Raw genomic sequence first — 22,989 nt, forward strand, 5'->3', positions numbered from 1 at the left:
GGGCCTGAGCTTGTTCTGCTGGGCAGAGGCTGCTTCACAGTGGGGCCAGCGTCTGCCAGGGGCGCCTCTCATTCGTAGAAAGAATTCTAGCCCAGCCGGTGTGGCTCAGGGATTGGGCCCGTTCGATTCCCGGTCAGGGCACATGCCCAGGCTGTGGGCCTGATCCCCAGTGGGGGGCATGCAGGAGGCGGCCAGTCAGTGTTCTCTCTCATCGATGTTTCTATCTCTCTCTCCCTCTCACTTCCTCTCTCTCTAAAGGAAGGGGAAGGAAGGGAGGAAGGGAGGGAGGGAGGATGGATTCTAACCCAGGACTCGCCCACCTCCACCCGAGCGTGGCTAGCTGGGCCTGCGCTGCAGAGGTAGCACAGAGCCCCTTCCTCAGGCCCCCCGGGCAGAGGAGGAGCAGGGGAGCCTCTCACACCTGGAAAACCCCTCGTCCAGGCCCCGTGCTCCCAAGAGCCGGCTGCAGCTCCCATCCGGAACCGCAGTGCAGCGGCCGAGGCCAAGAGGTAGCAGGTGGTGGGTGACACTGTGGGTCTGGAGTCAGTGTCCTGGATTCAAATCCTGGCTCCAGCAGCTGTGTGACCACAGTCAGGTTTCCCCATATGTCATGTGTGGGCGCTATAATACCTGTCTCTCAAGCAGTTTGAGGGTGGAATGAGAGAATGCAGGTGAAGCATTTAGCACTAAACCTGGCCTATGACGGAAGCTCAGCGCATAGCTACGTACCTGAGTGCCAGGTCCTGTCTCGGTTCACCCCTCCGAAGGCTGCCTGGGGTGGCGGTGCCGTGCCCCCCTAATGCGCAGGTTTTGTTTTGTTTGTTTTTTCTGATGAGGTGGAATCCTTATGTTAACCAGTCATTTTAAGTACATAAGAATTCTCCAATTTTTTTTTAATCCTCACCTGAAGACATTTTTGCATTTATCTTCAGATAGAGCGGGAGGGAGAGAGAGAGAAACATCCATGTGCGAGAGACACATCAACTGGCTGCCACCCACACGACCCCACTGGGACCCGGATTGAACGGCAGCCAAGGTACGTGCCCTTAGCGGGAACCGAACCCGGGACTCTCTGGTCCGCCGGCCAACGCTCTAACTGCTAAGCCAAACTGGCCAGGGCCTAATGGGCAGTTTTGCTTTCACCTGTTTCGGTCACCTGTGGTCAACCACAGTCTGAAAACGGTGAGTGGGAAATACAGAAATAAACAGTTCATGTTTTAAATTGGATGCCTGCGGAGTACCTACCTCACTGCCCTTGTCACAGGCTCAGCCCCCACCTCGTCACAGGAGGGAGAGGGGCGTGTGCCGTGCCGGGGGCCTCTGAGGAGGGACCACGTCCACGTAACTTTATTACAGTGCATTGTGGTAAATGTTCCGTTTTATTATTAATTATCGTTAATCTCTTACTGTGCCTAATTTATAAATTAAACTTTGTCATAGGTACGAATGTACAGGAAATAGCAGCGTATATATATACAGTTCAGGCACCCACTGGGGGTCTTGGAACGTATCCCCCACGGATAAGGGGGGACGACAGTGTCTGTAGAAGGAGCCTGGTGCTGGCAAAAATAGTGATGCTTTCAGGACAACGGCAGTTTCTTAATTTTAAGAGCAGGAGTCCTTGATAGAACCACGGATAGAGGGACAAAGCCAGAGCCCCCCAAAGAGGGGACTGACAGGGGTGAGCAGGTCATTGGAACACGGTAGCTTTGGGGCCTCACACCCAAGCTCCGTCGGTCTTGAACTTGAGTGGTCAGTGGTGGCTTCAAACACATCCCCAGGGCCTGATGGGATTTTTATTTGCTCAGGGGCCGGGTAGCCCTGAGGAGGGGGCTGTGGACAGAAGCGGGGCCGAGGACCTCGACGCTTCCAGGCATCCAGGTGTGCTCTGGAGTTGGCGGTGGGGGAAATGGACTCGGGGTCTTCCACCTTACCTGGGATTTGTGAGTCGTTACAGCATCCACAGATGTCGAAGGGGGCGGAGGGACAGTTGTCTACAATCATAGTTAATTGAAGAGCCGTCGGTGAAACGCAAAGCCGACCATAAGTAGTCACACACTCGGAAGGGAAACGAGCAGCTGGGCACACCCGCCCTCAGGACACACGGCTCGGCCGTCGGGAAGCCCACTGCCTCGGGGGGAGGACGTGCGGTCAGTGCTTCAGGACCCAGGTGTCAGCTGGAGGTTGTAGTTTATGACTCCGAGGTTGTAACCATGAAATATGAGGCCTTATTTAAAGTGTGAGGAAACCTCCAAGCAACTTGCACAGCATCGTCAATCAACACAGGACAGAGCAGGAGCAAGGGAGCCGGAGGAGCAGGAGAGCGGGGATGACTCCCCCGCGCAGGTGCCACCTTCAGGGGACACCGAGGTGTCATTTCCCGAGCCCTCAGCTCCAGCATGCTCTGGGAGTCATCTCTAAATCTGGGAAGTTTGCAGACCTGAGAATGGCTTACCAAGCAGGGAGGTGTGGTGTGGTAGAGGAGACCCCAGTTCTGGGGCCACAGAGACTCAACTGGAGTCCTGACTTGGCCACCTGCTGTGTGACCTTAGGGGAGTTGCTTAACCTCTCTGAGCTTCAGTCATTTGTTCAGAAGATATTTGATTGGCTGCCTGCTAGACACCAGGCAACGTGGTAGGTACTGGGGACACAACAGACATGGCCCTTGCCTCATGGAGTTTAGTGTCTAGACACTAAAGAAATGACACAGTTGATTAATTAATTATGGGAAAGTATGTGGTGCTCTGAAAGTGTACGATGGGGAAGGGATATTCTGCTCCTGAAAAAATCCTGGAGGACTGGCAATTCGAGTAGTACCTTGAGGCTGAGAGGGGCCAGCCAGGCCCAACGAGGCCCTCGAGCAGGGGGATGCTCAGCGCCTCGGAAGAGCCAGGAGGAGGTGGGGGTGGTTGGGATGAGGCGAGGCCTCCTGGGCCCTTATCGGCCCGGGATACTCTATCCTGAGCGACAGCCGGAGCCCGAAGGTGGTGCAGGCAGGATGGGGGCAGCAGGTGTGTGCTTTCGGGCCCCTGAGGGGAACGCGCTAGAGCAGGAGGGAGGTGGCCTGGGGGGGACAGGAGCTCAGGGGCTTAGGGTAGAGCAGCAGTGAGGACGGTGATGAGCAAGGAGACCCTTAGAAGGACGGGCAGGACGTGGTCGCTGGTGGGGTCTGGGGGAGTTGAGGCTGTCCCCCAGCTCTGGCAGGAAGGCCCTGGATGGACAGGGCTAAGGGTCTTGACAGGAGCCTCCGGAGGAAGGCTGGGCTAGTGAGCAGAGAGGACGAAGGCGGCGTGGTGGGGTGGAGGGTGAGAACGCCGTGGGACACCCCGCGGGTCCCCAAGACCGGAACTAGGCAGGAGACCGTGGGGCCAGCATCTCCACCCCAAGACCGGCTGCCCTCCCGCTTCCCCGCGGCGGCGTTGTCCTCCTGGGGGCAGCACTGCGGCCCGGGCCAGGCTGTGACTCCACGCGGGGGCTGCCTGCGCAGTCTGCAGTGGCTCAGGGTCTGCTCCTCTGACACCACCTTCTGGGCCTCTTCTCTCGGGGACTCCCTCCCCCCGACTGCTCCTCCTCAGCCTCCTCCCAGGTGCCCTTGCTTCTGCCAGCTGCCCATCAAATGTCACTTCTATTTCCGGCATTCTCCACTCCCAGGAAGTCAGTTCCCGCTGTGCCGCGGACTCCCCGCCTTGCAGGCCCCGGCCCCGGCATGGCCATCCCTCGGGAGCTCACACTCGCATGGGGGCAGAGGAGAGGGGCCGTCGCTCTCCTGCATGCTCATCGCCGTCCTCACTGCCATCCGCCCACGGCCCTGTCAGTGACCTCGCCACCCTCTCCCCGGCCTCCTCCCCCTCACTGCCCCGCCCAGTGGAGACCGCGTCCCCTGCCTCCCCTGCAGCCTGACCCTGGAATGGCTTCTGCCACCCCCACCCCCCGCCATCGCCACTGGTTCCCTCCCTCGTCGTGGATGACCGGAGCACCCTGGTCACTGTTCTTGCTGCTGCCTCCCCACCGCCACCCTCGTCACCTCCCGTCACAGCTCGCGTTCATCATGTGAGGACCAGAGTCATCTCCCGAAAAGAGACCTGGGCTTGGACTCCCTGCTGAAGACCCCAGAGGCTCCTGGCGGGGTTAACCCCCCACCAGATCCGTGGGCCTTTCTGAGCCGACTCGGCTTCCCTTTCCGTGTCGCCCCAGCTCCCTCGCCCGTCTGCGCGTCCGCGGTGCAGGAAACCCAGCCGTCCCGGGCACGCCACACCCAGCGGCTCCTTGCCTTCCAGTGCCCCAGTCCTCTGCCGGGACCCCTTTCCTTCCCCACTCCATCACACTCCGACCCCTTTCTCGGGTCCAGGCTGAGTCCTTCTCTCACCTGACCTTCCTCTCGTCCAGTGCAGTCAAGATGAAGCCACTGTGGCTAGAGGGGTAGACGTGTCACCTGGCGGAGACTGGGCCGGGGCAGGGCTGTTGGGGACTGGCAGGCCCGTTGCTGGGATCGGCCTGACAAACGTCCCACTTGCTGACCGGCTCCCATAGCTCATCTCCCCGCAGTGGTCACGGTGAAGCTATTACATCAGAAGGAGACTCTGAGGCTGCCTCAGACGGCAGACGTCACAGCCTCGCCCCAGAGAGGCACCCAGGGTGGAAATACCGTGCACCTTCGCACAACAAAGGAACAGCACCCGCAAAGTGGATGTGGAGACAGGCCAGTCTGCCTTCCCCTGCCCCCCTCCTTCCCGCGGCCTGGGAGGCTAGATCGGGGTAGCTGCGGAGGCAGGGAGGAAGAGGAGACCAGCCCAAGGCCTTCGCAGCGCAACCCTTAGCTCCCTGCCCGGCCCGCTCTGCCGCCCCGTCGGTGTTCAGACAGCGCTGACTAGGAAGTCCCTGCACACGCTCGCCCATTTCAGCTGCCTCGGGCAACCAGGGCACCTCTCCCAGAGCCTGCCAGGCGGCCAGATCTCAGCTGAACGATGTCCTGTCAGGTTGACCTTCAGAACACAGCCAGGCTCTGCCTACGTCTCACCAGAACCACCCGGTCCCAGCCTCCACCGTCTCTCACCCGGACCGTCAGTCACCTTACAGGCCCACCCTCTGCCTACTCCTTCATGTTGCTACAAGCAGCTGGAGGGTCCTGTTCATACACAAATCAGACCATGTCCTCTGCTCAGAACCCTCACCGGCTTCTCGTTTCAGTGAAAAGCCCAGACCCTTACAGAGGCTCTCTGTGGGGCCTCGTTCCCTGCATCCTCCTTTGCTTCCACTACTCCGACCCCTCGGGTCCCGTGAGGCCCTTGGCCAGTGCCTCTCCGCACTGTGGACTTTGCACCTGCTGTTCCGTCCGGAATGCTCTTCCCCCAGAAATCCTTCAGGTCTCTGCTCAAATGTCACCTTCTCAGCGAGGCCCTTTCTGAAACGTCCCTGCCCCACTCCCCACCCTCCTGCCTAATCACCACCTCACTCACCCTCGGGTTCCAGTCTTCATCTTGGTATTGCCTGTTTCCCTCGGACTACACCGTAAGCCCCACGAGGGGAGGGGCGTTCATTTATTTGATTTGCAGATAAATTCCCAGCACCTAGAATAGTACCTGGCACGTAGTAGGCGCTCAGTAAACCCTGCAGTGAGTGTCTCCGCACAAGTGTTGCCTCCTCTGTGAAGCCCTCCCTGAGTGCCACATGCTGGCACGATGCTCTGAGACCACAGTTACGGCAGGTCCAGCAGCCACGCGTGCTCACCTGGTGCCCCGCTCTGAGAAGCTTCTGGGGGCAGAGATGAATCGAGGTTTCCACCATGGGGTGCTGGCACAAGCCCAGTGCTTGGCACACAGCAGGTGCTCTGTTAATGGGGTGGGGATCCATGAGCACCGACTGCGCGAGGCCCTTCGTGTCTGTACTCACACACCTGAGGGCTGCAGTTTGGAAATGGGCCCTTCTCCAGGCTCAGACCTTGATCCTGGAGAGTGCAGTAATAGGAATTCGGTCCCCTGAGCTCCAGCTCACCCTGGTCCTGGATGTCCAGCTGTCACCAAGCTCCCCACCAGGGCGTCCCACTGACACCCAGCACTGGGGTCCAAAACTGCGCTCCTGGTGGCCCTCCTCACCACGACGTGTTCCCCCCGGGGCCCTTCCCACAGCAGGTGGCCCCTTTCATCCATCCGTCATGACAGAAACCTGGAGTTCGTCCCTGGACACTTTTCTTCCTAAATAGCTCTCAAATAAGTCCTCTCCTGCCCACCTCGTGACCTCAGCTCACACCTCACCTGACCTCACCGGGACTTAGGTGACTGTGGCCGACCCAGGCATCCTGCCCGCTCCCCCGACTCAGACCTCCTCTGTGCCACAGCCACAGTGGTCTTTCTAAAGTGCGAATTCAGTCGTATTTCTTCACTACCTTTGATCCTTACGCTGAAGTGGAGTGAACAGGAGAACCTAGCATTCGCTGGGCATCTCCCATGTGCCAGTCACGGTGAATGCTAGGTACTGTCCCATTCATTCTCTCGTTGAACTCAGGCTCCACCACTTCCCCGCCATGTAACCCTGGGCAGTTTATTTCCCGAAGCGTCCTTTGTTTCTCCATGCATGGTGGAGCCTGAGTTCAGATCTAGAGCTCTTGACCTTAAAATCCATTTTCTTTCCAAAGTACCATTCCAATTCCAAATCCTTTTGGCCCAGTGTTCTTTGTCGGGTTGCTCAACATTTCCGGTACCACGACCCATCATTTCTCCCTGTGATAAGCCTTCTAGGGCTACTTATCTTAGATGTGCTTTGTGATTTCATGCTTCTGTGCTTACCCTTTCTTCTCTGTCTAGTGAACTCTTATTCATCCTTCAAAACCCAACTCTTACAGCATCATCTTTGTTAGGCTGTCCCAAACCGACTTACCCAAACAAAGTAATTGTTGCTTTACCTGTGCCCCCACAGTGTGAATTGTACTCCTGGGAGACAGAAGAGTATATTGGTTAAGAGCCCAGGCCCTGGAATCAGACTTTTAGGATCCCAGCTCCTTTCATCACTGTGAGCTGTGTCACCTTTGGCAAACAACCGAGTCCCTTTGTGCCTTGGTTTCCTTACCTGTGAAATGGGAATGATACTCTACAGGGTCGTAGTGAGGATTACTATGAAATACACAGAGTAGTTAGAATAGGCCCTGCTGTGGTTTGTGCTCAGCAAACATCAGCTTTTATTATTGTTATCCTGCTGCCTCCGATACCCATTCGAACCCTGACGCTGCCCTTTCCTTTCTTGCCGTTTAGTCCCTGTCTCTAACAGCCTGTGCTAAGTGTATTATAATCCCTTCCCTACAGGCTCCCGGAGGGCAGGGGGCCCCGCTAGTCAGCAGCGGGGGAGATTCAGACGGAGGTCTACAATCATTCAGAGCCAGAGCTCCTACCTATCATACATGAGGACATGTCCCTCGGATCTTTTTTTCTGAGTAGCAAGCTCAGTGGGGAGCAGCAAGACCATGCCAGGTTATGCTGCAGGGATGAGTCACACATGGTCCCCGCCCTTGGGGCCTCCTAGCAGAGCTCAGAACTGAGGGCAGAAGACAGATGGGTGGACAGGTCATTCAAACAGAGCGAGGCCGTGTCTGAATTCGGACACATTGCCGAGGGAGCCCAGAGGAGAGAGCAGTTTCTCAGAGCTTGGGGATGCGAGGCCCTCTAAGAGGTGGCATTGCAGTCGGGTCTCAAGGCCTAAGAAGTGTGGCTCTGGACAGAGGGCACCCAGGCAGAGGGATGGTAGGAGCGAAGGGCAGAAGGTCCAGATGTACACAGCGCTGACCTGCGGACAAGGGGCAGGAGGGAAGATGGCAGAAGTCCGGCCGGGTGCAGACGGGCCTGGGACGCCCTGGGACTTCTGCCCCAAGGAGGAGGGCTGAGCTTTAGTTTTGTTCCGTTACATCTGAGGTTGACTATGATCTGCAGGGAAGAACCGCCCCAGGCCCCACAGTTGTGAATGGAGAAATAAACGGGACGCTGATTTCGCCATCCTTCCTGTTCAGGTGCAGCAGTGTGTTGTAGTAGTGAAGAATGTGCTCTGAAGGGCTGAGTTCAAATTCCAGCTCATTGGCTGTGTGACCACAGACAGGTTACGTAACCTCTCTGTGCCTTGTTTTTTTCCATCTGTTCAGTCAGAACAATAACATCTAAAATTCTCAGAACAGCGCCTGGCATGTGGTGAGGGCTATGGAAGTGTTGGTATCGTGATTAGACCACTTCAGACTGGACTCTGGGCCCATCCTGTCTGTGCATCAGGCTTCAGGACCCTCTCCGCTTCTCGTAGGTTAAGTGCACAGTGAGTACCAGGGCCTGCAAACAGGACCAACTCACATGAGCCTCTTGTCTCTCGCCCACAGCGGACGACGCCTGTGGCGGGACCCTGCGGGGCCAGAGCGGCGTCATCTCCAGCCCCCACTTCCCCTCGGAGTACCACAACAATGCCGACTGCACCTGGACCATCCTGGCTGAGCTGGGGGACACTATCGCTCTGGTCTTCATTGACTTCCAGCTGGAGGATGGTTACGACTTTCTGGAAGTCACGGGGACCGAAGGCTCCTCCCTCTGGTAAGGCTCCCCACGCCGCCCCCGCCCCCGCCCCCGCCCCCGCCCCCTGGAACTGTGCCTCCCTGGGATGCGGGCTCCTCTGCCACTTCCTGCACCCGTGGCTGGAGAGCTTCCCTCCTCCCAGTGAGACCTCGCTGCGTATTTTTAGAGCCGGGTACATTTTTACAGTGATTTTGGTATCTGATTTGAAGCATGTCCTTGCTGAGGAATTTCATGATGGGTTTTGGTTGAGTAACCTGCATTAAGACTAGAAATGTTCTGGTCTCGGGACGTGGGCAGGGTCCCCGTGAAATGATTCGAAATACCATTCCATTTCCGGAAGACATATGAATAGCATCCAACAAAGGGAATAGAACCTTAAGTGGTGATTGCTTTTCCCACTTCCCGGGCCTGCGACAGGAAAGGCATTATGGGGGGGTTTCTGGAGGGAAGGCCCGCTCTGCTCCCGCCACCATTCTGGGTTTACTGAAATCTGCCACCAGCTGGGCTGGCTCGACACCGACAGGCTCGGGGGGCAGGGGCACTGGAGACTCGCTGGCCTCAGCTGCTTGTAGTCTTTTAGATTTGGATCGGCCGGCCGGGCCTAATCCGAGGTTGGCTTTAGGAAGGGTCCTGCTTCCTGTTTGGGTGACAAGCCTGGCGTGATGGTGTGGCGTTTCATACTCTGTCTCGTGTTGTCTGCGTGGCTGTGTTTATCAGGGCTTCTGGGGACCTGCGGCAGCATATCAGGAGCCAGTAAGAGGGCGCGACCAGATTGCTTCAGATGAGACGGGCGTCTCTGCAGCCTTCGTGGCCCCACAGGTCAGGGGAAGGCAGGCACGGTGCCCACGGACTCCGGGTGGAGCAGGAAGAAGGGGGAGGAAGGAAACAGGAGGCAGAGGCACATTCATCGGACACCTCTTTTGTCCCAGGTGTTGTGCTGTGATAGAAACACCAGCTGAGTAAGATGTGGTCCTTTGAGGGTGAGAGAATCCAGCAAGCCCATGGTAGGAGCCAAGTGTGACTCTCTGAAAGGGATAAAGTTGAAATGGACGCCTCCCAAATGCTGACTCTGAAATGTGGGGACCAGTGTAGCCCGGAGAACTTTCCTGGTGCTGAGGAAGGCAACCTGACCAGGGAGTCAGGAGACCTTGCTGGCATAGCTTGTTGGTGAACTTGGCCGGGTCATTTACTACCCTGGGTGGGTGTTGGGAGAAGCACCTGTGAGCTGAAGAGTTCGGTTGCTCTGTGGAGGTCGATGACCTAGTCCAGGGGCAACGGCCAGACATTGGGAACTAGGAGGAGGGTGGAAGGTCCAGGTGACCCTCCACTGGACTGCAACCCCAGGGACCTGCCCAGTCTGAAGACCTCTGTCCCCCTGCTGCTTTTTTCAAAATACCTGTTTTTCTAATTATGAATGTAATACATATGCTCCTTATAGAAAACATGAAAAATATAAAACGTTATAGAGAAATGAATGACAGATAATAAAATTTTGATGTATTCTCCTCCGGCTTTTTGCTTTGCCTAGATTAAGCTAGCTGGCTACTTAACTATATTTTCATATTACAAACTGTGGATGTTAGTATACCTGTCATTATGTACTTTGAACTTAGCATCAGATCATGGAAATCTTCTGATATTATTACAGTTGCTTCTAAAATATAATAGGCAGGATAATATCATGTACCGAGCATTTGTTATCAGCATGTGTCAGGCTAAGCTCTAAAGGCTATAATTTCATTTCAGCTTTATAAAAATTCTATCAAGTGGGTAGCATAATTTTCCTCCTTTTACAGATGAGGAAAATGAGGCCCCGAGAGGTTGTGTGACATGCTTGAAATCACACAGCAAGTAAAGGGAAGAGCTAGGAGTCCCAGCTTAGTCGGCCTCGCAAGCCCATGTTCCCATGACAACCCCGAAGGACTGTCATGGCCCCATGGCATTGCCTCGGCAGACTGTGGGTCCTTGACCAGCTCTCCCGTTCGGTGGTTCCCAAGTTTTCACTCCTGTAAACAGACGCTGAGACGAATATTCCCGTCGGTCCCCTCTCTTCCAGTCCGGAGGCCTCCTGGGCACGCGTGTTTATCCACGGGCCAAGCAGTGTCCCGCGGCTTCTGCTCCCCAGGTGTGGCTCTACGCATTGTCCAAACTTCTGGAGTGAAACAAATCTGAAAGAGTATTCCTTTTCCTATTAAGCCACTCAGTGGGGAAGGAATTAAGCAGAGGAAATCGCTAGGGGAGTCTTCAGAACTCTTTGCCACGAGATTAAATTATAATTATTTACAGGGTGGGCATCACCCCTGCCAGGCAGGGTGCAGCCCTTGCTCTCGTGTACCCTGGTATGCAATGGCGGAGGACCGAACGGGGAGGCGCGGGGCGTCTGTGCGGGGGACCCGCGCTCTCCGGCCGCTCCTTTGTGGATCCCTGGGTTCTTGTGAAAGTGGAACACGCCGGTTTATGAGTGCATTGCTTTTATCAGCTTACATTAAGATTGTAGGATGTTCTCTTGAGCTCCGCACCCAGGCATAGAGAGACAGCGGCTCCTGTAGAAAAGATGGATTTGAACAGCTCACCCAGCAAGACCACAGAGACGCCTCTGAGAGACAACACCACCTCCCTCCCTGGATAGCAGGCTCCCACTGGGCGGCGTGGGCTGTCGTGGCTCTGTCTCCACGCGCCTCTCCTCCCCTAGGTGGGACGGCAACACGAGAGTTTTAATTAGGCTTCGGGTTGTTTGAATTTCACAGACCAGTAACATTTCCAAACAGTTAGGGAAACACAGGTTGCTGAATTTTTTTATTTTGTCAAGTAAGGATATTAGAGAAAAATCTGCCAGCCCCCCAGAACATGATTTCATAAAACAAAGGACAATTCAAAGCCAAAAATGTGGCAGATGTACTCCATCGGCAGCCTGGTGCTGACACCGTGTCGGGGGGACAGAGGGCTCACCTACGTAGCAGTGTGAGCCCGTAACCAGACTCTCGTGATCCGTGTGCGTTGGTCAGTGGACGGCTGCTTCCTGTCCTGAGCCCGTGCGGCCTCCGGGAATCCTGCAGGACGTGCTTTGAACAGGGAAAGGCTGTGAGGGTGAGCACTGAACCCTGTCACTGACATGCTGAGATATTCCTAAATATTTTAGACTTATTCTCCCTTTAGTTAATTGCTTTTTTTGGTGATTGCTCATGAATGAAAGCTGGGTTTGAATTGACTGAGAGTTACAATCCAGACAGTATATTTGGTATAATTTCCTCATCACACACACATATACACGCGTGCGCACACGCATGTACACACACGTGCACATACACGCACGCACACATACACACATGCACTCACACATGCACATAGCCGAATCAGCCCTGACACACATCCCTCCTCCACACCCCTGCCACATACTCCTCATCAAGTCAGCCCCCTACACACACTGCACCTCCAGTCACTGGGCTTCATTCAGGGGCTGGATTTCTCTCACTGATCCTTCTTGGGAGGCGAGTCTTGTTCTGCTCTGACCTTCAGTTGGCTCTGACCTTCGTGGAGCCCCGTCCTTCCCACCAAGTTCTAGGAAGTGCTCTATCTCCTTCCTTATGAGACCTCTGGACGCCAGAGGGCTGGGGCTGAGGGATGCAGAGACCCCTTTAAACCCCGGGTTCTGGGCCCCTGGAGCCTGGAGGTGCCTGGAGCATGTCAGGATCGTGCTGTTGTAATGAGGAGGAGCGATCGCCGGCCCGTTACAGAGCCAGCCCCTCCACTGTGGGGAAACATCGGTGAATGCAAGTCCACCGCGAAGCTGTTAGACCCGGAATCTCTCCTCTCCTCCTCTGCCTGGTGCTCTACGTGCTCCATTTGCATCTCTGCAGACCCTTCCTCTGGGCTGCAGGGAAGGAGAGAAAGCCAGACATCCTCTCCGAGAATGGGGGTCCGTGTCGTCCTTCTAGGATTAGACCTGGAGCCTGCATCTTGGTGCCTAACCGGGGAGAGAGCCAGCTCGGGATGGCCTTGGGCTCAAGACCCAGATCCACCTCTTAATGGTGTGTGGTCTTGGGGTAGTTACTAGCCTCTCTGAGCCTCAGTTGCCACATCTGAAAAATGGGCTCATCATTTAACCTACAAAGCCGGTGGAAAGGACTAAATATGTAAACTGCTACCTGGCTCATGGTCAGTATAATGCTCCCGGGGTGGGATCGGAGTCAGGGGCTCACTCTTTGAAGGGAAAAGGTAAGACAAGGCATCTCCAGCAACTCGGAGCCCTGTCACCAACCCTTCTTGGGGCCTCCACTGAGGCCGGCTTCCCAGCCTGCCAGCCCAGTGGCCTCTCATCAGGCGGACAGGCACAGCCCGGCGACTCTGACGCAGCACCCAGGGGAGGGGACTGGAGAGCGCCCTGGACCAGACGAGAGGATGCCGTGCAGAGGTCAGAGGGACAGTGACTCTGTCTCCCCAGAGCTTCACTGTGTGAGCACTGTGGGCGGCATCCCCTCTTCTCTGCTGGCCCAGCCCCAGAGTGGCCAACTAGATGCTTTGTTAGCAAAACCGAAGAGGCTCCAGTCCCTTCAGCCAGCCCTGGCCGCTCTGTGCAGGGCTGGCAGCTGGGGAGACCCCACCCCGAGGGGCCCCCCCAGCAGGGAGAAGGGGCGTGCGGAGAGCCAGTGAAGGAGACCACCCTCCGAGACAGGCGAAGACGTCTCTGCCTGGCCTCTGGCCGGCTCTGGCCAGCAAGGCTGCAGAGCGGTCATGCTGTCCTCTCTCCTTCCTTCTCTCTCTGTTTCTCTCCTTCTTCCTCCAGTGGCACTTTCTTCCTGTAGAAGGGAGGGCAGGCCAACACAGACCTGTGCCCAGGAGCCCTCTCCAGGTTTTCAGAGGGGGCCTGGGTCCCAGAGAGGGGGCCTGGGTCCTAGGGCAGAGACCAGGGCTCACGACAGAGGGAGGCAGCATCTGAGACAGGCCTCGAAGGGTGGCACTGTTGATGTGGGAGATAATGGGCCAGGGAGGGCATCATTCTAGGGCTGCACACTAGGCCCCTTGCACAAAGTGGGGCTGCCCGAGCCCTGAGACACAGGTCCAGGCAGTGGTCCCAGGATTCTTTAGGGACGATTCTCTCCACCATGCTCTCCCCCACCCCCATCACCACCAGGGCTCTGCCAACCACCTCTGAGCCTCGGCTACCCCCTCCATGGGTACGAATAGACTCTCGTCTTCTCTGCTGTCTGGATCTCCCTGGTGCTGCCCGCAGGGGCCGCCCGAGAGACTTCGCTGCATTTGGAAAGAGAATTTCCCTAGAAAGCAGCCCAACCTGCTCTCTGGATCCGGCTTTGCGGGTTGTCTCTCCTTTGTCCCCTTCATTTGCTTGCTCTTGTTTTAGGCGGGGGGACACCACTCTCATCCACTTTACAGACGGTCAGTCTGAAACTTTTGCTAGCAACACTTTCTCCTTTCAAAAGACCTCATTTTAATAATTAAGCATTTTATACAAGGAACTGGAGCCAACTAGAACCGTTTGATCTCAGTGACTTTTAACTAGATATTTCGTTCAGAGCCATTAGATTCGGATATAATTAGAACGAGAACAACATGCCAATGGGGATTTGTTCATAACAACTATTCACTTATTTTTATTTTTTCATTCACATATACTTTATCAGACTGTTGGTTTAGATCACGTTTACCCTTTGCTGCTTTCCCCCTAATTATTTTCGGTAATCACGTGTTAAGAGACTTCTGTGAACTAGGCCCTCCCACGTGCGGAGGAGACGAAGACATGGCCGCATTCCCAAGGTTTGTTTATTCACGCCACACATGTTATGTAATAGCCATGCACTGTGCTGGCCCCTGGAGCTCACAGTCCGGGTGAACAGGTAGAACATAATTAAATGCTTTACAGTATCACGTGGTAGGTGCTTTTCTGTGAGGTATAAAGAAATTGCCTTAGGAACTGAAAAGAGAAATGTGATAGCTAGGATTCGTGTGGTTCATGAACTAGAAACTCACCTCCAGCTGACTGAAGCTCAAAAGGGAATGTGTTGGCTTCTAAGTCTAGGGATCACCTTCAGGCATGGCTGGATCAAGGTACACAGATAATGTCATCTGAATCTGTTTCCCTCCCTCCCAGAGCTTTGCTTGTCTGTGTGTTGGCTTCATTTTCAGGCACGTTTTTCCCATGTGGCAGCAAAGGTGACCACCACCAGCTCCCTCCACTGGTTTAGCAATCCCAGGAGAAACGAACCATCTCTTTCCTGATGGTTCCCACAAAAGCCCCCTGATGAACTTTGACTGGACTAGCTTGAGTCATGGGTCCAGCCCTTAGTACCAGTGCAGCCAGACGGTGTGCTCAGGGCCAGGCCCAGGCCACGTAGCTCTCTACCTTGGCCAGCCTCATGTTTCGAGTGGAGGAAGGTTGATTCACCAGAGGGAAGCCGGGTCCCTGGGAGAAAAGAGTGCAGGATGTCCTCCAAAAAGTTGGTCTTTCTGTCATGTTGGAGGGGAGGACTCAGATCAACGAGTCCTAGATGGGGCGACTTTTCAGTTGAACTGGGGGTGAGTAAGAGCCTCCATGTGTCTCAGCACTGCTAGTGGGGTTCGGGGTGCAAGAGAGCAAGGGCAGGAATGAGGCCTTAAATGAGCATGGGTCATGAAGAGCCATGTTCATAAACTAGGAGAGTTTCCACAGACTGTAGAAAGCTGCTGACGTGTTTTAAGCAGAGAAGTAACATCATTCCTCTGCGGTGTACTGGGTCCCACTAGAAGACTGGGAAACCCAGCTGTAAAGCTTTTTGGTGACCACTCTGGCAAGAGAATCCAGCCTTGAATTATGGCAGCTATGAAGGGATGGAGAGGAGGGGGTGACATCAAGAAACGTCTCTGGCACAATCAGCTACTTTGGGGGGGTTCATTAGAAGGGAGGAGCAAAGGCAGGGAAGGAATCTGGGGTGATTTCTAAGTTTCTGGGTGGTAGGATCTTTTACCAAACAGAGGAACACAGAGGAAGGAGCAGGATGGGGGGGCTCCTCAGCACAATATGGGCACAGAGAGGGAAGTCGGGGCCACAGCGGGGAAGGAGATGAGCCTAGACATAGGGACACAGCTTCCCTTGATTGTTGATCCACAGTCTCTGAGATAAGATGGAGAGATGGTCAGGAGATCAGTAGCTAAGCCTGCAAAGGTTGGTGTTTAGGTAAAGACTCTGCTGGGGCCTTGAGAAGTCATCTTCAGGATCCGCGCCAGCATCATCTTTCTCAGCAGCATCTCCACCATCGCGGTCAGCCTCACCATCTCTGTCTGTTACCAACAGGTTTCCATTATCACTCAGCCATTCACACACACTATTTAGGCCCTTCTGCTGTCTGACATCGGGTTTGGCAGTGGGGATACGGCGTCCGAGGAGACAGCACCTCTGTCTCTGTGGACTTCTGGTCTATCTGTGGGGGCTGGCGTTAATACAAAAACCACGTCACAGAAGTAAAATACACTTGTGATGAGTGCCGTGAAGGAAGTGAGCAGGATGAGGAATAATAGCGGCGGGAACCCTGTTAAGGTCAAGGGGTCAAGGGAAGCCTCTCTCAGGCTGAAGGATTTGAGCTGAGATCGGACTGTTGAGCAGGAGCTGCCTTGGGAAGCACTTGGGTCGGCATTCCAGGCGGAGGGAATCACACACGCGAAGCCCTATCGTCACAGTGCCCCTCTGTGCCCTTGAACTTCACCCACGGAAGTGGCATAAGCTGAATGCCTGTCCTCTGGGCAAGGCAAGGTCAAGGGCTCAGCTGAGACGGGGCATGACAGGCTGCTGAACCCAGCGGCACCTTGAACTGGTAAGAGGAGGATCTACTCCAGCCAAGGCTCGGCACCTCCTGCCGTCCCAGGGTCCTGGGGTTGCCTCGCTCCCCTCGCCTCCTCTGCCGCATCACAGTGCTTTAAGCCACCCCAAGAAGCTGTTCTCTTCTGATGGAGCCCATGAAATTGCATCTGTTATAGACATCAGGAGCCCGGCCATAAATAACGAGCCTTTTAAAATCTCATCTCCCCTATCTCTCAGAGTTGGAAATAGCATTACAAGGTCCGCAGCCGAGCGGTAGGAAAGGATTAGTGCCCCACATGCCGCGGGTACAAACAGGTCTGGAGAGCCAGGGCGAGGGCTCCTGCACGCTCCGTGGAGCATCGCCGTGGCTTCCATGCTTCCACCTGTGAGAACTTGCTCTCAGAAAGAGAACAAAAGCTGCCGCCGGGAGGAGTAGGAAGTGAGCTGGGTTGTCCGCTCTCTGCACAGCGGCTCTGCTGGGAGCTGGTGGTCTGGCGAAGTTCAACGCGTGGGAAGCTGGGGTCGGGCCCCCCGTGGGTCTGACTGCATGCAACAGGTTTGGACGAAATGCACCGTCTGTGCAGGGGCCATGCCAGGACCACGAAAGGCAGCAGACAACAAGATGCTCCCCTCGACTTCTCTTGGGGAGCCACCAGCTGCCTGGTGGTGCCGCTAAGACAGGTGGAAGGAGCTTCTTCTGGGCCCTTCCAGAGACCCCGCATTCTGGCAAGACCTGCCTTCCCGAGGGATATTAGTTTGTTCAGAACGTTCAAGGGCCCAGTCCTGGTCTTCATTTTACTCTTGGTCATAAATGTTTGTTCCATTCACATTTGCCTTCCCTGATCCTATGTTTCATGCTGGTCTGGCATATCTCTTGCTCCTACAACCTCTTCTGGCTTCCTAAGATGACCTAAGCCCTTGGCTCTAACTCTGAGCCCATACGTCTTCCAAGCCCAGTTTCTCCTCATCCAGTGGTACATGGCTCCTACAGACTCGCCCAGGAAGCGGGGTTCACGCAGAAAACTAGCATTTGACAACCTGATGACACAGCAACATGATCACTGTTGAGCTCAACAGAGTTCGCCATTTGGGAACCTAGAGGGCAGTGTTGAGTTGAACAAAACCGGGAGGCTTCGTGGAGGAATACACTCCTAGCATCTCTGTGAACATCTCATCCAAGTTCTCGGAGAGTGGTCTATCCTGGCTGCGTCTCCGTCTTCTGTCTCCCTGAATTCTTCACCCCCTTCACCCCGTCTTCTCCCTCCAGCCTTCCCTTGAAATCATTCACATTAAAACCATCCTCAGAAAACCATCCTCCACCCAACACTGCGTCTCCTGGTGCCAGGTTCGGTCTCACCGCACTGGACACGCTGCGTTCCTCCCCGGCTGGCTGTTGTCCTTTGGAACCGTCCTTCCTCTTTGCCTGCGCGTCACGCTCTCGGGTTCTTCTTGGACCTCTCTGGCCTTTCCTCCTCTGTTTCCTTTGACGTCAGTTCTTGCCCTACTGCTGTGCCCACTCCACACCTCCTCCCTTGGTCATTTTTACCTACTTTCTTGCTTTGAGGGGCCTCCTCTTCGTTTGTCATTCCCAAGTCTGCCTCCCTAGCCCAGCCTCTCCACTGAGCCTCCAGCTGTAGAGCTGACTACTTGTCAGGCCTCACCTTGAGGTCCCCCCAACATCTCCAGCTCAACATGTCCCAACTTCACTCATAATAGACTCCTAAAATGATCCGTGTGTTTCGTTTCTTAGTTTATGGCACCTCCCTCTACCTAGTTACCCAAAAATCTGGGAACCGTCTCTGGGTCGGCCCCTCCCTCACCAGCCCCACTCCATCAGTTGCTGAATTCTTCCAGCGCACTGCCTGGAACATCGCTTTGCTTCTTTACTCCCCCTGCTCATCCCATCCTCTCATCTTCTTTGTGGGTTACAACAGCCTCCATACTGAGCTCCCGGCTCCTTGGCACTCTCCCCTTAGCCTCCCTACTGCTACCAGACGGTTTAATTAAAATGCATATCTAGCATGCTACGCCCCAGGCTAACGCTTTCCATCATCTTTCACTGCCTACAGAATCAAGTTTCAGTCCTGGGTCGACCGGAGAGGCTTCTCTTGATCCAACCCTTGCCCACCACCCAGCCTCATCTCTTGCCCCTTCCTTCTTTGAACTCTCACAAACCCTGAAATTCAGTGGCACAAGACAACAGAGGGCCCGTTTCTGCTCACGCTGCGTGCCTGGCGTGGGTCACTGGAAGTGCTCCAGTCAGCACAGTCATGCAGGTGTGTACCCAGGCTCAGTGGGGTTTCACCGTCGTGTAGCTGCACCACCGGGATATGTGGCCTTCTCCAGTCCCAGGACAGGGACAGGCAGTGGAGAATCTAGCTTGGGCTTGTCACTGCCCCAGCCCAGATATGATCCACCACTTCCAACTCACATTTCATTGCCCAGAAATAGCCACATGGTCCAGCATAGCCACAGGGGAGCCAGGAAACGTGGTGAACAGATGAAATGCCTGGTGAGCCAATATCTTGGCCATACCTCATGTAGACAAGATGTCCTGGCTCCTGTCAAAGGCCAGCCCCTCCCTTTATGCTCCCGATGTCACTGTCCCCACAGACTTCCCTACTACATTCATCTATTTTTGTGCATTCGTTAATTTTTTTCCTTCTCTCTTGAGCATTGTTAACAGCGTAAAGACAAGTCCTAATATCTGCCATCTAAAATCGAAATTAAAACAGCATGCACCCAGCTCCCCCGTTACTCAGCCCGCTCGGCTAGCAGTTGCTGAGACAGGTCCCCTTCTCAGTTCTCCCTGCCTGCCACTAAAGCCGACCTTGCTGAGAGCGCCAGTGACCTCCAGGTTGCCAAACCCAGTGTCGCTTCTCTGTCTTTCTGTGATTTGGCCTCTGGGTAACACGTGACGCTGGTCATCTAGACCTTCTTGGACTGTTTCCTTCTCTTGACTAACTTGAAACCACGGAGCTAGCTACCTGTGGCGGTTCCTTCTCAGCCTCTGCCCGGCTCCACCTGTCCAGCCTTGAATGTGGGCTGCCCCGGGGGTCCTGGGACCTGCTCTTCCCCACCTGCCTTCTGACCCAGGGAACCTCAGCTAATCACAGGTTGACTTTCAATATCATCTGTATGCCAGTGGCTCTCAACTGAAATGTCCAACCCTGATGGACTTTGGGGGGCTCCACATATATAAATAGGAATCGAAGCAGGAAATCTTCCAAGCAGACTTTTTTTTTTTTTATTGTGGTAAAATGAATATAATGTAAACATTACTGTCTTAACCATCGTCAAGTGCACAGTTTGGCGGAACTGAGGCGTTCACAGTGCTGTGCACCCAGCATCACCCTCTGTCTCGGGAACTCTCGTCACCTTCCCCAACCGTGTCTCCACGCCCATCAGATAATACCCCCCCCACCACCTCCGGTAACACTGCTCTGCTGTCTCTGAGTTTGACTACTCTAGGTACCCATGTCCGTGGAATCGCACAGATTTGTTCTCTGTTTGGCCCATTTCACTTAGCATAATGTTTTTACGATGCATTCATATGATAGCATGTGTCAGAATCCCCTTTGAAGGCTGAATAATATCCCATCATATGTGTATACCACATTTTTTCATCCATTCATGTGTTCATGGACGTTGGGTTGTTTCTTGTCCCCTCTTTACCCTCAATCTCCTCGTCCCCCAGCCTTCTCCACCTCCGTCCACTCCCAGGAGGGAACTGCTTCTGCCCTTTCGATGCCACCAGCCTCTCCGACCGCTCAGTGGCCTAGGCTGCCCGCTCCCGCCCCTTCTGGTCCTCTCTCCATGTAGGACCGCAGCCGGGCTGACGGATGTTCATACATCAGATCGTGTCTCCCGCAGGGAAGGCTTGCCCATGGCTTCCCGTCACACGCAGGATCACATCCTACAAGACTGTGGCGTCACACCCGCCTCTGTGACCCCCTCCCACCGCTCCGGCCACTCTCTGTGCCTCAGCGACATTTGCCCTCCTCCTGTCCCTTGGGTGGGCGAATAAGCAGCTTCCCTCTTAGGGCGTCGGCACCAGCTGCTCCCAGGGCTCAAGATCCTCTTTCTTTAAAGTCTTTTTAAAAACAAACAAACAAATGAACAGACAACACCTGGCTTTTTTGATGTGCAGAGCTCAGTTCAAATCTCCCCTCCTGAGGAAAGGCTTCGCGTCCATGGACTCCCCGCGAAGTCGCCCCTCACTCTCCATCACAGCCATGTTTCGTCCCAGGCCTTGGTCAGCACCTGCTGTTTCCTTGCTTACTTATGTCTTTGTCTTTATTTCTTCTGTGCCTTTCCCCTGCCCCACCACTGCCTGCAGAACCTTGAGGGGCCCCAAACGGAGTCTGGCACCTAGTGGGTGTCCAAGGCTGGCTGGTTTGGAGGAGACACCTGCTTCTGCCTGGCCGGTGACAACGGCCTGTGGCTAATTGCAAAGGGTAAGGTGGAGCCTCTCCACCAAGTATTTTAAGTAATAACCTTCCTGGGGGACATTTGCAAATTAGCCCTGACTCTTGCTGATTACTCATCCTAAACTCATTCTGATTAATAATTAATCAGCAAACTGCTTGGCCAGAGCCGGCTGATCAGTGCTAGAAAGGATCTCAAATTATGCAAGTCACTTGGCCAGTCTTAAAAAAATAAAAAGCTCAGCAGTCAGTGGAACTGGAGAGGTTTGATTGCGACGTGAGGGGTGAGGTTTCGCGGTTGTTTGTTTTTCCTTTTTGTCTTTTGACTAAGAAATCAATTAGGCTCCAACTTGCAACCTCAGAGAGAGACTGTGTAGCACAGAAATAGAAATGTGTTAAGTATCACTTTCTTTTTAGCGCCTTCCCTTCAGAAGAGTTTTGGTCTGGGAGACAGAGGTTAAAATTAGCCAGTTAGTTAAGCAAGTGCCTGTCTGGCACCCATGTCAGTTGCCACCGTGAGTCCCAGCCCTTCCTTCCTCTGAGCTGCAGCCACGGGCCTGCAAGCGGAGGTGAGAGATTTGATGGGCACCGTTGGGAGGAATCAGTTTGCTGGCCACCAGCGGCCCTTAGAGTGACCTTTGTCTCCTGCCTACAAACCCAGGGAGACAGGAGAAAAGACAGCCAGAGGGCAATGGACAGACTTCCCGTTGCTAGGAGTGAACTCAGCGACTGCCCGGGGCCCCTGCCAATCCTGACTCCGGCCTCCACCCTCACGCGCTGGCCCGCATAAGGTTTCAGCTTTCTTGTCCAGATTCCTCTTCTGGCCACTGGAGATATGGCCGATAGGAGGCCCACAGAAAGCAGAGGTGTCCGTGGACACTGATGCATGGGCTGGGCTGGGGGGTGTAGGAGTTAGTGCAACCCTGATGTCCGTTAGAACCACAGTGACGGCAAGGTGACACCCCAGGCCAACTATGTCGCGTGCCCAGGGATGGGACCAGCCATCAGTATATGTTCAGGTCCCCGTGGGATCCCAGTGTGCACCCAGGGGGAGGACCATGAGCTGACGGGGTGTGGTAGGCTTTCGAGAAGGAGGTCATGAAGGACATCAAAGAGGGGAGGAGGGAATGGGCTTTTCAGGAGGTGACTGTCTTCCCCAGAAATGGAGGGCCATCTGTCTGTCTGTCTTGTGACAGGCAGGGTGAGGAGAGAAGAGGCAGGTAGACCTGGCAGCTTCGAGAACCCCCTAGCTTCTGATCTCTCCATTTACGTCCCCCACTTTAAAAATACTCTGCATTACTCAACCCTGTTTCTGAAATCGCGGTGCACTGCCCAGCTCCCTGCTCGGGAAGACTCACCTGGAAGGTGTTTTAGAAAGTGGCCTCCTGGGCCCTCCTGGGAATTTCTGAGGATTGGGTCCACATTCAGTATTTTTAACCATTTCCCCGGTGTTCTGAAGCACATTAAAGTTTGAGAGCCACCCTGGCCTGAACAGAACGCTTTCCAGAGAGTGACATAGAGGGGAGACGTCTGCTCATTATGAAATGATCCGCTTTCTTATGAATGGGCCCATTATTGAATTTCTTGGCATAGAAGCTCCTGGGTTCTGTTTGACTGATATGCCTGGTCATGGTTTGTGCACAAGTTTGGGTAAGCACATCTATTACAGAAAATGAAGCATACCGGTTCCTAACGGGCTTTATTAATTTACTTAACAAATGCTTTCTGCCTGCCTATGCCGTGCCAGGTTCCGTGATCAGTCCTGTGACTACGGTGCTGAACTAGAAAGTCCCGATGCCCTAGCTCTCCATTCTGGCCTCCCCTGGGGTGGGCCTGAGAAAAGCGGGCGTCTCTGAAGCCTGGAGACGTGGCGGCATCTCTGCCCTCCCTCACACCACTCGCCCCTCGGTTCCTCCAGCGTCCTTCTCCCAACATGAGCTCCTGCGGAGCACGAAGGCGCCGCCTCCTCTCCGCGCGCTCAGTGCCCGGCCGAAGTCCTGGCCTGAGGATTTGCTTACAGTTTGCTGAACAGATAAAGCCTCTGCGATCTCGGCCCCTCCTTGCTGCTGCATCTCCCCACCACCAAAAAGAAAGGACTGTGGTTCTTGGCGTCACCTTGCCGGGTCTCTGAGCCCTGTGGCAACAGGACCAATGTCAAGATAAATAAACAATTAAACACAGGCCAGTTAAGTGCCAGAGCTAGGAGTCGGACCCTGTTCTCTGGACTCTAAACCCT

General features: G+C 54.7%; 1 protein-coding gene across 1 annotated transcript in view; it reads left to right on the forward strand.

Moving 5' to 3' along the window:
• Nucleotides 1–22,989, forward strand: part of CSMD2 (CUB and Sushi multiple domains 2) — a 558,434-nt gene that overhangs the window by 197,662 nt on the left and 337,783 nt on the right. The window contains exon 5 of the mRNA XM_036256013.1: nt 8,348–8,555. Coding sequence (XP_036111906.1) covers nt 8,348–8,555 — 208 coding nt within the window. The remainder of the gene's footprint in view (nt 1–8,347; nt 8,556–22,989) is intronic.

Source organism: Molossus molossus, unplaced genomic scaffold (assembly GCF_014108415.1).
Source record: "Molossus molossus isolate mMolMol1 unplaced genomic scaffold, mMolMol1.p scaffold_m16_p_12, whole genome shotgun sequence".
Classification (NCBI taxonomy): domain Eukaryota; kingdom Metazoa; phylum Chordata; class Mammalia; order Chiroptera; family Molossidae; genus Molossus; species Molossus molossus.